The following is a 13,284-nucleotide window of genomic DNA, read 5'->3' as shown; positions in this document are numbered from 1 at the left end:
GTTTCATTACTAAGAAATATACACATTAATCTTCCATAATTTAGAATATACACAAGTTGCATATGCACTTTTTTTTCCAAGATATAATTAAATGGTGGAAAAGTAACAGCCTTTAAAAAGCACATTTAAATGAAAACTTATTACAAATACATACTGAACTCTGATGAAACTGAAATTCTGTCTGGAGAATAAGTTAAAAAAAATTAAAACTGTGAATGAAAAGAATATATACCATTGATACCCACATGAACTAAATATACAGCTATTAAGTAATTGTCCCTGTGATATGTATAGTAAAATGATATTACTGCAATACTAAGCAAATGTAAGTTATTAGCTATATCAGAGACTATTTAGCCATAAAGATGATATGAAAAATTTATGGTGTATTTAATTATGGCAAAGCACACTAGGGCTATCTGCCTAAGGGGAGGGATGCTTTCATGGAGGACTTTCTAAGGGAAAATGGCTCATATACATGTTACACATGGGGAAAACCACGGAAACGCCCATGCAGCCAGCCCGTTCGCGGGATTCGAACCTCGGACCGAACTACCAGTGTTCAGCGACTTTACTGCTCGGCCGCTGGTGGGCTGAACAATTTATGAATTCTCAAAGTGTTTGCCAATAAGCAAATTTAATTATTAGCTTTTTATGGTTATGAAGAATACACAAATTATGATAATAAATGCATTATTTCTCAGGAAAGCAATAATTTTTGGAGACAATGAACAGATTATTTAAATAATGGTTGCTAAATAACACCTACTGTATTCATACTGCAGGAAAAAGAAACACAGTAAACCCTAATTAACATAAATTCCAAGGGATTGAAAAATCAAGATTTAATGTTAATAAAATTCATGTTAACTGGGAACTCCTATTTTATTTTTGGAATGTTTTTTTCCTACATATTAGCCACTTACAGTATATATGTACATATGTTCTACCCTATATTATGTATGTCATCATAAAAAACATGATAGTATTACACAAATTACTGTACTGTAACTTGAAAAAAAGGTACTCACAGATAATTTTTTGGTGAAAAATTTTTGTATATTGTGCTATCACAAATGGGAGCGAAAATGCTTGTTAACTTCATGGTCTACCGCACTCGTGGTTTCCATCAAACTAGTGGTTAATTTGGATGCTGCAGCAAACTGTTCTAAAGTGTCTAAGGCATATACACTTCCTGGTGTGTGGGCAGAATGATATTGTTCTCTTCAATTTCATCTGATGATATTTCTTGCACCTCAGACATAACAAGCTTGTACATCAGGTTCCACTGAAGCACACACCTGGAAACACTAACAAACTCCTCAAAACTCACACGAAGGACTTTTCGCCAATGGTATTAGTGCCTTTATGTCTCCAGTCTCTGCTGAAACAATTCTGTATGTGTTGTGATAGCATGGATTTCCAGAATGCAGCAGTGATAGCTTTCACTGCATCAAGCATACTCTAAATTGGCATTTCTATCTCCTTTTCAGCAGCACAAATGGCAACGCTCACAAGTCACTTGGGGTGAGACCTCTTTATAGGAGCAATAACGCCTTTATTCAAAAGCTGAAGGCAACTTGTTGAATTGGGGGGGGGTTGAACCTTTACACCAGTTAAGTTCAAATCATGTATGTTATAGTTGTACACCAGTCCAGTGTCATAAGAACATACCTGTTACATGCCAACATTTGGCTATTAAAACAAAACCACTTAAAAATTGATAAGCAGTTGATCCAAGCTTTCTTATAGTGATAGTAAATGCAAGGTAAAATATTATTTATGTTCTTAAAACAATGTGATTTCTGGGACTCGTGTGATAAACCCAAAGGCAGTGTTTATCACTGCTGTCTCCATTATATGCAAGAACAACAGTTAAACATTGTTTAATGCATTCTCTACTTTGGCATTTGCCACCTTTTATTCTGAGAATAAGACAGGAAAAAAGCCTGTCTAATTTCATCCATATTGTAGACATTATTCAAGGCATACTTTTCTCCTACCCGGTCAACCAAATTCACGCAACTAGTTGTTTGTGCCTTCTTCACCAACTTTATACACTTCAGCACATATCCCCAATGATGAAATTTGGAAACAGTAAAGCCAATCAGCAGAACAAATGAAATCTTTAATGTCTAAATTTTTGCAATCTTGCATTTGACTGAATTATAGGTCTACAAATGGAAGCAAGCATATGGCTGAACCATTCTAGAAGTAAAGTTTTGATGTCTTTGTACTTAGCACTGTAAAGTTGCTTAGATTTGTTCCCAGTTTAACATTCATTTCGACCTGCTACTTTCCATTATCAAATATAATTCTTTCACCATTTATTGGCAGTGCTTTGTGCTTCTTTCAAAATTAACTGCCAATGGCCAAGAGTTTCACCATCAACAGGTTAAAACCACAATGGTTGTATGCCTCATCAACCCATCATGGTCAACAGTCTGCAAATTCATATTGTTACATTATTTTTTTCCTTCATGTTCGTACGGGGTTCGTAGATTTGGAGTGAATAACGACGACACTTGATGAAGTATTGAAACACACTTTATTTACAAATATTCCCAGGAGAGCTCCAAAATCACTTTTACAGCCATAAAACTGTTATAAACACGCTGACACTTTCAGCGACACAGCCTTCACACTGTCAGGCAATAACAATGGAGACAGCTTCACTGCAAAGCACCAGAGTACAGCTTCCAATTCTGTTTGGTCGTTGTCGGAACTCCATGTACTCTTGAGACTTTCCACGTGATGCACTCGATGATACACAAGAGCATAGCTCTCGACTCAGCACAGTCTAAGACAAAACTTGACGATGCACTCAATGCACTCGACGACCACCTCGGCGCTAGACTTCGAGACACTTGCTCAATGGCTGACTATCAGCTCGCTAGATGAGGCACACACAATAACTGACAGGACCAGCAGGGTTTATATAGCTTTCGGCTTGTGTTCGAGAACATTCTGGGCTAAACCAGTAAGAATTCATTCCAGAAGGTTCTCCATTCGTCCATAGTATATCGCCAATTTTATAACCAAAACGTCGCCAAATGGACGATTTCTCACCAAATGTGGCAACCATGCTTTTCCTTGCCATTTTATGGCAACCCTATAACTGCTTTGCGGGGAAGCTATCTTACCTTAGTCTGTACATTTCGTAACAATATGTAACTAAACTACAGTCCAGTAAATCTATATAAATATTTTATTGCAAACACACTTCACTTAAATTTTAAATGACAGCACAGAAACAACAACAGAAAACATGAAAAACTTTAAAAGTTAAAAGTGTCACAGTTTTTTACATTCATAATTTTTCAAACCGAAATTCATGTTAACCGATAAAACTTCCTGTTAGATCATGCATATTGCTGCCAGGATCGAAATTACGTTTATGTTAACCAAGTGTCTGCCTTAAGCAAACATGCATTAAGGGGGGATTATTGTACTTTAAATATATTAAATGATTTATTTATTCATATATTATTTTTCAGTGGATTTTCTTTTAAATATTTTTGCTTAGTTGATTATTAATAAAAATTTGACATATATTCAAAATCAGATTTAAAAATTTTGAACTATATTCACAAGAACTGATGTAAAGTGGTGTCACTGCTTGCCTTCACATGATAGATAGTGATTTCTTGTGAAGGATTAGCTTCAGTTTACAAAGTTTTAAAGAACTTAAAAAATGACAAGAACATTTTAATAAACATGAAATAAAATGTGACACTATAAATTACAGTCATATCCCATGAAAGAAACAGGAGAAAATTAAAATTTCTTGCAACCTACTGCCATTGGTTATAAAACAGTACAATGGAATACTGATTGTTCTGCTCTTAATTAGAATCAAAGCAGTATGAGCTCATTTATTCAATGGCATGTGTTTCTAAAGAGATAAAATGACGCTTCTTTTTCATTAATATAATTAAATAGTAGACAAAAGCATTATTACCCCCCCAAAAAAAAGGGGTAGCCGATTAGTTTATTTCCATTGGTCTACTGATTTATATACCAGGGATTATGAACTAAATACAGTTGCAGTAAAATTTCATGAAACTGACACTTAATTAAACAGTATATTAAAATAATGGCACTTTTGAATTTCTAAATTTAAATCCAAAATTTAGGTCTATGAGATTAAAAAAATCTGATGTGTACACCACATGACTTCCTTGTACGGAATATTAAATTATATGCATTTTTTCTTGCATTTAATTTAAACTTATTGGATTGAATTAAAACTTCTTCGCCGACAGCGCATAAACCACAATAGAATAAATCATTCTTTAAAATTCACTCAGTATTTGTATACGATAGCGACATTCTGGTGCTAGATTCACTTAACAGTATTATATTTCGTTCATATTATAACTCATAATGCACAAAATTTATATCATTTAAAGAATAGAATTACCTACATGTTCTATTCAAATACTATAATAAAGCTAGAATGATCTATAAAAGAAATTAAGCAAACAAAACAAAAAAGAAAGAGTTTTTCACAGACGATTGAGTATTTCTCATTCAATTAATTCAGTTCTCACTTCGCGAGAAGGCAAAAATACATAAAACTCAAAATATCATAGATATTTATAAATTTTAATATAGATATTCCAGAAAGGATTAAGCATGATTTAATTGGCAATAATAAATGAAGGCGTTATCTTTGTTGTTGCAAAGCTAAGTTACTCTAGATTGGCAACAAATCCACTAGTCTGCTGTTTCAAATGTAAACAAATCAATGGCCGCTGTTAATAGAAAAGGCTTAGCGGCACTTAAATAACTTTAAAATTGTTGATAATTCTAAAAATATTGCACACACATTTACTAAGGGCATAAAAACCTTAACCGGAAGATAAAAACAACATAATTCAATAATTTTTAAAGCGGTCATTTTTGAAGTTTGGTGCGGCCGATTGCAACCAAAATATGAGGTGCACATCTACATGTTATAGCAGTCCTATATACAAAATTTCAACGTTCTGAGGCTACTCGTTTTTGAGTTATGCAAGATACGTACATACATATATTCGTACAGACACCACTAAAAATTCTCTTCAGAATTCATTTTAAAGCAGTATTATAATTTTTTGGGAGGAAACGAGTCTTTTATTCTGTCCTTATGTACAGATATCATACAAAAACATCGTTAAATTGCATTCGATAGCGGTCAAAATGGATATTTTCGTTGAAATATGCTGCCTGAATTTTTTCGCAATTAGAATACTTCCTTTTTACTCCGTACACAGAAGTAAAAAAAAGCATGTAATTAGCCAACAAACTGAAGTGTCTCCAATCATCTACCAAGAAATTAAGACATTGATGCCAAGGCAAGTTGTAGTTATTTTGCAGGACAAAGGTCATGCAATGTGTTACTAATGGTCATAATGCTTGTTTCAGTGTATGTTGCTGTTAACATAAATTGTGATCAAGTTCATAGATAAGAAGTTTTCTGACAAAGGTTCTCTTGGTTTTAAAAACACATCTGGCAGTCATGGCTGATATTTTGGATTTAGTTACAAGTTCAGAAAAGGTTAGTTAATACTAACCTGACGAAAAGAGGAGTTGCATGCTTAGGTGAATGAAGACAACTTTGTTCTCGTCAGACTCTCTCAAGATGGCAATGAAATAATTGAACATGTACTGGTAGAGGAGAAGGGAAAATCTAAAGATAATGACAACAAACAGAGGAAGAAAGTAATGTGGAAGGAAGTTGACAAAGGCTTGAAAACTTCTGTTCAAGAAATGTTCATCTATGTCTGTCATGATGTTATGAAGCTTCCTTGTATACAAGGCAAATTTTTAAAACTACATTGACAATTTTGTCAGCAGGCAAATGCTTCCTTACATTAAGAAATTCACAACTTTTATGTAATAATACGTGTAGTAATTTTTAAATCTTGCTTAATTTTGAATAATTTGTGATTTTTCAATATTATTTAATTGTGGCTGAGAGATTAAAATACATGATTAATGGACTTCCTGCAGTTTATGCTGCATACTGCAGTTTATACAGGTGGTAGCACAAAATACAAACAGGTATGTTCTAAAAGTATATATTCATTTATACAACATCAGCAAGATCCCACTGATGCTGGTTAAGAAAGATTCTACAGCAAATTGAACAATACAACTTTTTTTTAAACAAAAGGATTATAATGATATGTATGAAATGTTGTTGTTGTATAAGCACCACTTCATGCATTTATGGATTGGAAAGATTATTAAAAAATTATTGTAAACAAAATATAGAGGTTAAGAAAAAATACCTACATATTTGCTAGTGACTTCATCCAGATCTACAGACATCATTAATTCTTTTAGTTTAGTCCTTATATGCCTTTCTGTTTCTTCACGTTCTGTTGGTCTAAAAAATAAATTTTACTGACAAACATTTATCATAAAAAATTATTGGATTTTTCATATACATAAAAAGGAAAAACAAAGTAAACTTACTGTAAACGAACGGTATCGGGTGATGGTGGACGCCTTGACTCAATATCATCCATAGCATGCCTAAAAGTACTTGATAGTTGTATTTTGATTGCAAATAAATTTATGTGATTAATCAAAATTCATTTAAAAGTAGAAAATTTTAAGCAAAGTAATAAAAATATAACTTAAGGAATTTAGTTAGTTCAGAGCATGAAAAGTTGTAATTATTTTATTTTTATATCAATGCCTACTTTCCTATTATTTGTTGACATAATATTTAGTTTGAAATTTTTAACGTTTTGCCTTGGAACTAGCTTTATTAAATTTTAATTTTCAAAAGAGTATCTTACTGAATTTTGTAATTTATGGTGCTTTTATATTTAAAACTTAACATGAGAAAATTATATATGCAATTTTACTAATCAAAGCACATTTGATAGAGGGCAGATTATAATGGCCTTAAGACTCGGAACAACTTTCTCTGAAACTGCACAGTTGTGGCTTTCATTATTAAATCCAGTTTAATCCTAACTGCTCTTGATGTCAAAGTTGTGTAGGAAATATATGCATGATATTTATAAGTTTTACTTAACAAATGTTGTTTAGTTAGTAAATAAAGTTGTTTACGATCTGACGTTGTTAGAATTTATGCAAAGTGGATAAAGGCAGTGAAACAAACAGCAGATGCCAAGGTGTTGGATGTCCACCACGTCATCAAAGAAAAACGATGTCAGAGACTGTCCTACTTGGTACAGCTAAATCTGTGCCAAACAGTGGCTGAGCTTGACAAAACCCAACAAAATGCAGGTCCAAATTCAAGTGTTTCAGAACACACAGTTCAGTGGACACTGTTGGGTATGGGACTGCACAGCAGACATCCCACTTGTATGCCTCTGTTGACCAAACCTTACTGTCAGCTACACCAACATTAGGCCGGGGAACATCAAGACTAGACTATGGATAAGTGGGAGACAGATACCTGGTTGGACGAATCATAATTTCTGATTCATCATGCCAGTGGTCATGTCAGGGTATGCCATCTACCAGGCAAACAGTTGCTCCTCTCCTGTGAGCAGGTCATACTCAGGCTGGTGGTGGCGGAACTATCCTTTGGGCACATTCTTATGGGCAGCTCTAAAACCATTGGTTGTGACAGAACAGATGATGAAAGCTGTGGACTATCTGAACATAACTGCAGATCAGTTGCAGCCTTACATGATGTCTATCTTCCCAAATGGAAATGGAATCTTCCAACAGGACATTGCCCGTGTCACAAGGCTCGAATTGTGTTGAAGTGGTTTGAGAAGCATAAGCATGAATTCCAATTAATGTCCTGGATACTAAATCGCTGAATCTTAACCCAATAGAACACATTTGGGATGCTGTGGAGTAGCAGCTCAGAGTTAAAACATCCCCATGTCAGAATATCTTGACTTTGCATGACTGCTGCTGAGACATTTGATACAACTCGTCTCCAGTCATCTACCAAGAGTTTGTAGCATCTATGAAAAGCTGAGTTGCAGATGTTTTGTAGGCCAAAGGTCGTGCAACACATTACCGCATAGGTGGTCATAATGTTTTGGCTCTTCAGCATAATTTCAAATACACAACACAATGTTTCATTACAGCTATACTTATATAACTTCTATTAAAGTTAAAATAATTTCTTTTAAGTGAAATTATAATTTTTTATATTAAAAAATTCTTTTCAGGATTTTTAACCTTATCAGAAGTTAATTCTCTAAAGTTTAGGATTTTATATGTATTAAGGTTACCAGTAATTTTAATTGATAGACTTGGGTAACAGAGACTAGTAAGAAAATTGTATCAGATAAATTTCAGTAAGATAAAAGTTATTGCAACTAATCATCATATACCATGTAATAATGGTATAATATAAGTGAAATTTAAATAATACCATTACTCACTTATATCTTTTTTTTCTCTAATAAATAGTTATGGTCTTATGCTCAAAATTTATGGTATTAATATTCTTGATTCTGTCTTCATTAGGAAACGAATATTCAAAACAGTTACAGGCTTTATTTCCTTAAACAGTAATCATTATCAAAAGTAATGCCTAACTGGAAAAAAAGCAAAGCCATCTAAAAATAAACTATTGTTGTAAATGTATAACCACCAGGAAACTAATAATTTTTGCAAAAATACACAAAATATAAAATTATACCATGAAAAATTTAATATAACATGTTATTTACCATTCATTAAGGCATGATCTATCAGAGTTAATCCGTTTCTCATAATAATCAACCCACTGATGAGTACCCCCACATTTGAAATAATTATATTCCCTTGCCTTGGAACTAGCTTTATGAAGGGTTTGAAGGGCAGACCTAAAAATAAACAAACATAAACATGCACAATTATTTACATAAATTTTTTATGAAAACTTTCAAATAAGCGACATAAATTTTTCCTCTGAAATATTTAATAAAAATAATAATAAAATACTTATATAACTTATATATATATATATATAAACAAGTTTGAATTATAAAAATATTATGCTTAAAAGCATTCCAAAGGTTTTAGAGTCCCCCCCCCAATTTTGAAATTATAAAATAGTTCAAATATTTCTTGTTTGATATGAATTTTGTATACAGGTAGATAGTTTCAATACAATCATATGTCCATTCAACTTGAAATTCACAGTGGATTTCATCTTTCGTGTTTCTTTGCTTCTTCTTTGTAGCCATGTTATTACCAGAAGGAATAAATTGGGCCAGAGATAGCGAAATGATTGCGGACCAGGCAACAACAGTTAGGCAAGAAAACAACAGTATCCTGGGACAAAAGGAAACAAGAAATGCAAGTTTACACCCAGAGTTCATTAACCCTTTTAAGTGATTTTTAAATAAAACAGGGAAAACCTCATGCGTTAACCACTTCACAACAAGCAGGGGCAGATTTACGTATAAGCCACGCAAGCTATAGCTTAGGGCCTCCACTGTCTTGCCCTCCCCCAAATTACAATACAGTACAAATAGTATTAAAATATAACAGACTTATAAAGGGCCTCTATTAAATCTGGCTCTGACAACAAGCCTCCTGATTAACTGGCTCACAAGAGTAATAACATTCACTCAACTCGTGAATGAATTGTGCGCCCGTCGCCGGAGGTGGGGGGAACTTCGGTTCAGGCGAAATGCGTATTGCCGTTGTTGGGTGCCCGCGTAGAGTCGCTATTCCGATGTAATAGAACTAGCTGATTTTCGAGCCTGTAGTTTTTTCGAAAAAGTAGTGAAGGTGGTGAAGCGTAAAACAAGAAGATAAACAATTATACTGGCGATAGAAGCAATTCTTCAGTAGGATGGAGTAATAGATCACCTAAACGAGTGCTTCCCATCGAGGCAGGGACACAATCGAACGCGGATATCAGTGTTGTTCATTCTTGTCGGTACCATTGCACTGAAATCAGTACAATGTCCGATTTATTAATACATCAATACAATGTCCGATTTATTAATACATCATTACAAATCTTACTAGAATCAGTGCAATGGCAATTTTAACTTGATACACCAAATAACGTAAAAATGAAACTTCTTGTAAAAATATCTGGGTTTTTGGTATTAGACATTTCCAAATTAAAAGTTTTCTCATATTATATGCAACCCAGTCATCGTTTATGCATTTTACGTTGCTTAAATTCGGTTGCTAGGAAAGTTTTTCTTAAAGACACTAGAAAAAACTTAAAATTTGAAAGGTTTAGAAGTTAAAAATCCTGATATTTTGAAATTAAATTTCATTTTTACCTTATTTGGTTGATCATTCAAGTTAAAATTGCGATTGAATGGTATACTAATTCAAATTTCTTGCTTTTACGTGAGCGCGTTAGCATGTACTATTTTGGGGAAGAGCCACGGTTTGCCGACCCCTGGCTTAGAGCGACTTCGGAGTGTTGAAAACTTCCGCCTTTTAGATGCGCTTTGCTCGTGTTGTGTTTATTAACATTCTTAGTATTTTGAAGTGCAACTATTGATTGTACTCTGTGTTACTGTGAACATCTGTAAGAGTATTTCTTTGAAAGTTCCAGAACTCGGAAGTGTTTCTTTTGATAAATTAAATTTTATCAACCTATGATTGGACCTGGGTGCATTCCGTCTATTAAGAACCCGCACGCACGCAACACTATGAATAAGGAAAGAATCTAATCCAAAACTGAAGTTTTACTAACTCTGTAATGCAAAAGCATTAAGAAACATTTAAATACAATTAAAAAAAATACTGATTTGTTATTTTCCCCCAAGAAAAAAAGCTTCATTCACGGAACAAGATCATTTTCCACTTACTTCTGCAACTACTTTATTAAATTTTCAATATAAATGACTTGTTATAAGAACACTTTAGAACAAATGTATGGAAACATTTTTAGTATGTAAATTTTTATTTTACACAATTAAAAATAAAATACAACCACGATGCAGAAATAATACGTAGCATAAATAAAAAACTCTCAAACGAATAAATAAATAAATAAATTATCATTATTTATTTATTTATTTATTTTAATTACTTATTTCCAGAAATGCCTCGCTAATGAGGAGTGCAGCCATTCCACTTAGTTTTACATGCATCACAAGGGCCTTTATACTCTGAGGTTGTTGGATTATAGCTTGTGGCAACAACACTCATTCTTCTAAAAGCGTGGATTTTAATGCCTGGAAGGTCATGGGAGGGTGTTGACATCATGCTAATGGCTCTTCCTAGAGCATCCAAAAATATTCTATACCAGCAGTATTCACACTATGGGTCGCGACCCCTTTCTAGTGGGGCTGCAAGGGGGCGAAAAGTCCTAAAAAATCTGAACTGGTGGTATATAACTTAGGGTCGACTCTCTGATTGTGGTTGTGAAATTGTTTTTTGGTGTTGTTCGCATTTTTATGGAATTGCACTGCCACAAGCTATAATACCAGATAACTGTCTAGATCAGCGGTTCTCAACCTTTTGACTAACGCGTACCAATTAAACAAAAACTGAAAATCTTTAGTACCACCACTACAAAGTACTACTACCACCACCACTCTTGAACAAAGCTCAGATTGCATAAATTTAAGAGTGTTAGAGAAGAAATTCAATCAGGATGTTGGGGTTTTAATTTTTGAATTTAATAGTTAAAAATACTTTGTTTCTTTGCGTTGAAAACTCCTGGCCTAGATAACAATTCTACAGAATTTCAGTCCAACGGTTATGCTGATCATGCTATATGGCCCAAAATCTTCAAAAAACACTGACCAGTTAAAATCTGCATAGTCTTGTCCATTAAACGAATTTCCCTACAATAGTTCGAAACTTCACACACATTAGGTTCAAGAACCTTATTTATATGGTGCCATTTGCACTGGCCACATCGAAGACATGCAATGGTATACAGCCATCAAATGATGCCTCTGCATACAAGGATTACATATCCACCAAATTGGTCAATTTCTCTGACAGTGAAATGATAATAGTGAGCCCTGGGCCCTCTTAGAGCACATGGCAACAATATTACAATCTAAGAACAGCTTACCTGGCTCTATTAAAGATGGCCTTTTTTTTTCTGCAGTGTACTGAAGGGGAGACACATAGCTAGTTATCAGACATAAAGAACTATTTGCTAGAAATCTGTACATTGTTTGCCTGGAAATTGCTGTTCCAGAAACAGCAATGAAGTTTCGGCAGAATTCCGTAATCATCATTTCTCTATGTAGAGCCAGATTATAACATTAGAGGTTCTAAGCATTTAACAGATTTCGTTAACCTCCAGAAGCAGATGGGGTTGATCTAATTGGATTGGGCAAAGGGTGCCGGGACCTCTTTTTAAGTTACCTGTCGTTCGCTAGATGCGAAGGTTTAACGGCAAAGGCAAAAAGTACAGGTGAAATCGTGAATTTTGGTTTCGTAAGGAAAACAACTCTTTCAAAGACTTCCAGGACGCCAGTGTGAAAGTCAATCTTTACGAATACTAGTCTACTTGCATAAGGATGTAGGTATCTTTATAACTTTTTATAAAATCAATCGGGTAGAAATATTAAAATTCCTTACTTCTACGCAATGGAGTAAAGAATTAGATCCAATTATGAATTTACGATGAGCTAATGATGATGGGGTTAAGATATTGAGTTGAACAGAGTTACTATCAGTTTTTTTTTTTTTTTTTTTTTTTTTTTTTTTTTTTTTATAGTATCAATAAATATTTTTCTTCATCTGAGTTTATCTTTTTTTGGGAGAGGTAGCATGACTTCTACAGTTATTATTGATGTTTCACCTTAAAACATCAATATCAGGTAACATGATGCATGATAGGCATTAACGCCTCCGGAAATTTCCTCAATTCCTGTTATCTCCATCCGCTCCTGGTTATTCTGGCATATATTTTTGCTATTTCCTTATTCCTTAAATCTTGGTTTAACTGCATTATACAAAAAGGCAATGCACATTTTTTGTGGTGCTTTCTTTCCTTGATGTCCTAAGCGGACGGACGGGCTTTGCTTAATCGCTAATCAGATCTGTTTCTAAGGCGCTATACACTTAAAAGTTATATATCAATTCTTCACATGGCTCACGTGTAGCCTGGCCGGGATTCTTGGTAATGGACATAAAAACGATCTTTGACTAAGATTTCATGTCTACCGATGGCTCTCCTTCTAAATCCATTATTTAAATGATTTTTAGTGCTTATTTTATTGAAATCATTTTTATGACTCTTTATAAGAATGATTCTATAGTCAAATTTTGCGGAATTGGAAACCAGTCATTTTCATGTTTTTCTTAAAGTAACATATCCTTTTACACTTAACTTACATTTACAATTCTGCACATTATACATGACATCAC

At 33.8% G+C, this 13,284-nt stretch overlaps 1 protein-coding gene across 2 annotated transcripts in view; it reads right to left on the bottom strand.

Annotated features, from left to right (window-relative positions):
- ssh (Protein phosphatase Slingshot) overlaps positions 1–13,284 on the bottom strand; it is a 242,807-nt gene that overhangs the window by 30,236 nt on the left and 199,287 nt on the right. For both annotated transcript variants that reach the window (XM_085819257.1, XM_085819258.1), the window contains 3 exons: positions 8,664–8,798; positions 6,466–6,525; positions 6,283–6,376 (listed from right to left, as the gene is read on the bottom strand). In XM_085819257.1, coding sequence (XP_085675383.1) covers positions 6,283–6,376; positions 6,466–6,525; positions 8,664–8,798 — 289 coding nt within the window. The remainder of the gene's footprint in view (positions 1–6,282; positions 6,377–6,465; positions 6,526–8,663; positions 8,799–13,284) is intronic.

Source organism: Stegodyphus dumicola, chromosome 6, assembly GCF_044657685.1.
Source record: "Stegodyphus dumicola isolate Sdum_Otavi_A_Nest chromosome 6, ASM4465768v1".
Taxonomy (NCBI): Eukaryota; Metazoa; Arthropoda; class Arachnida; order Araneae; family Eresidae; genus Stegodyphus; species Stegodyphus dumicola.
This window is presented reverse-complemented; position numbering and strand designations above follow the sequence as displayed.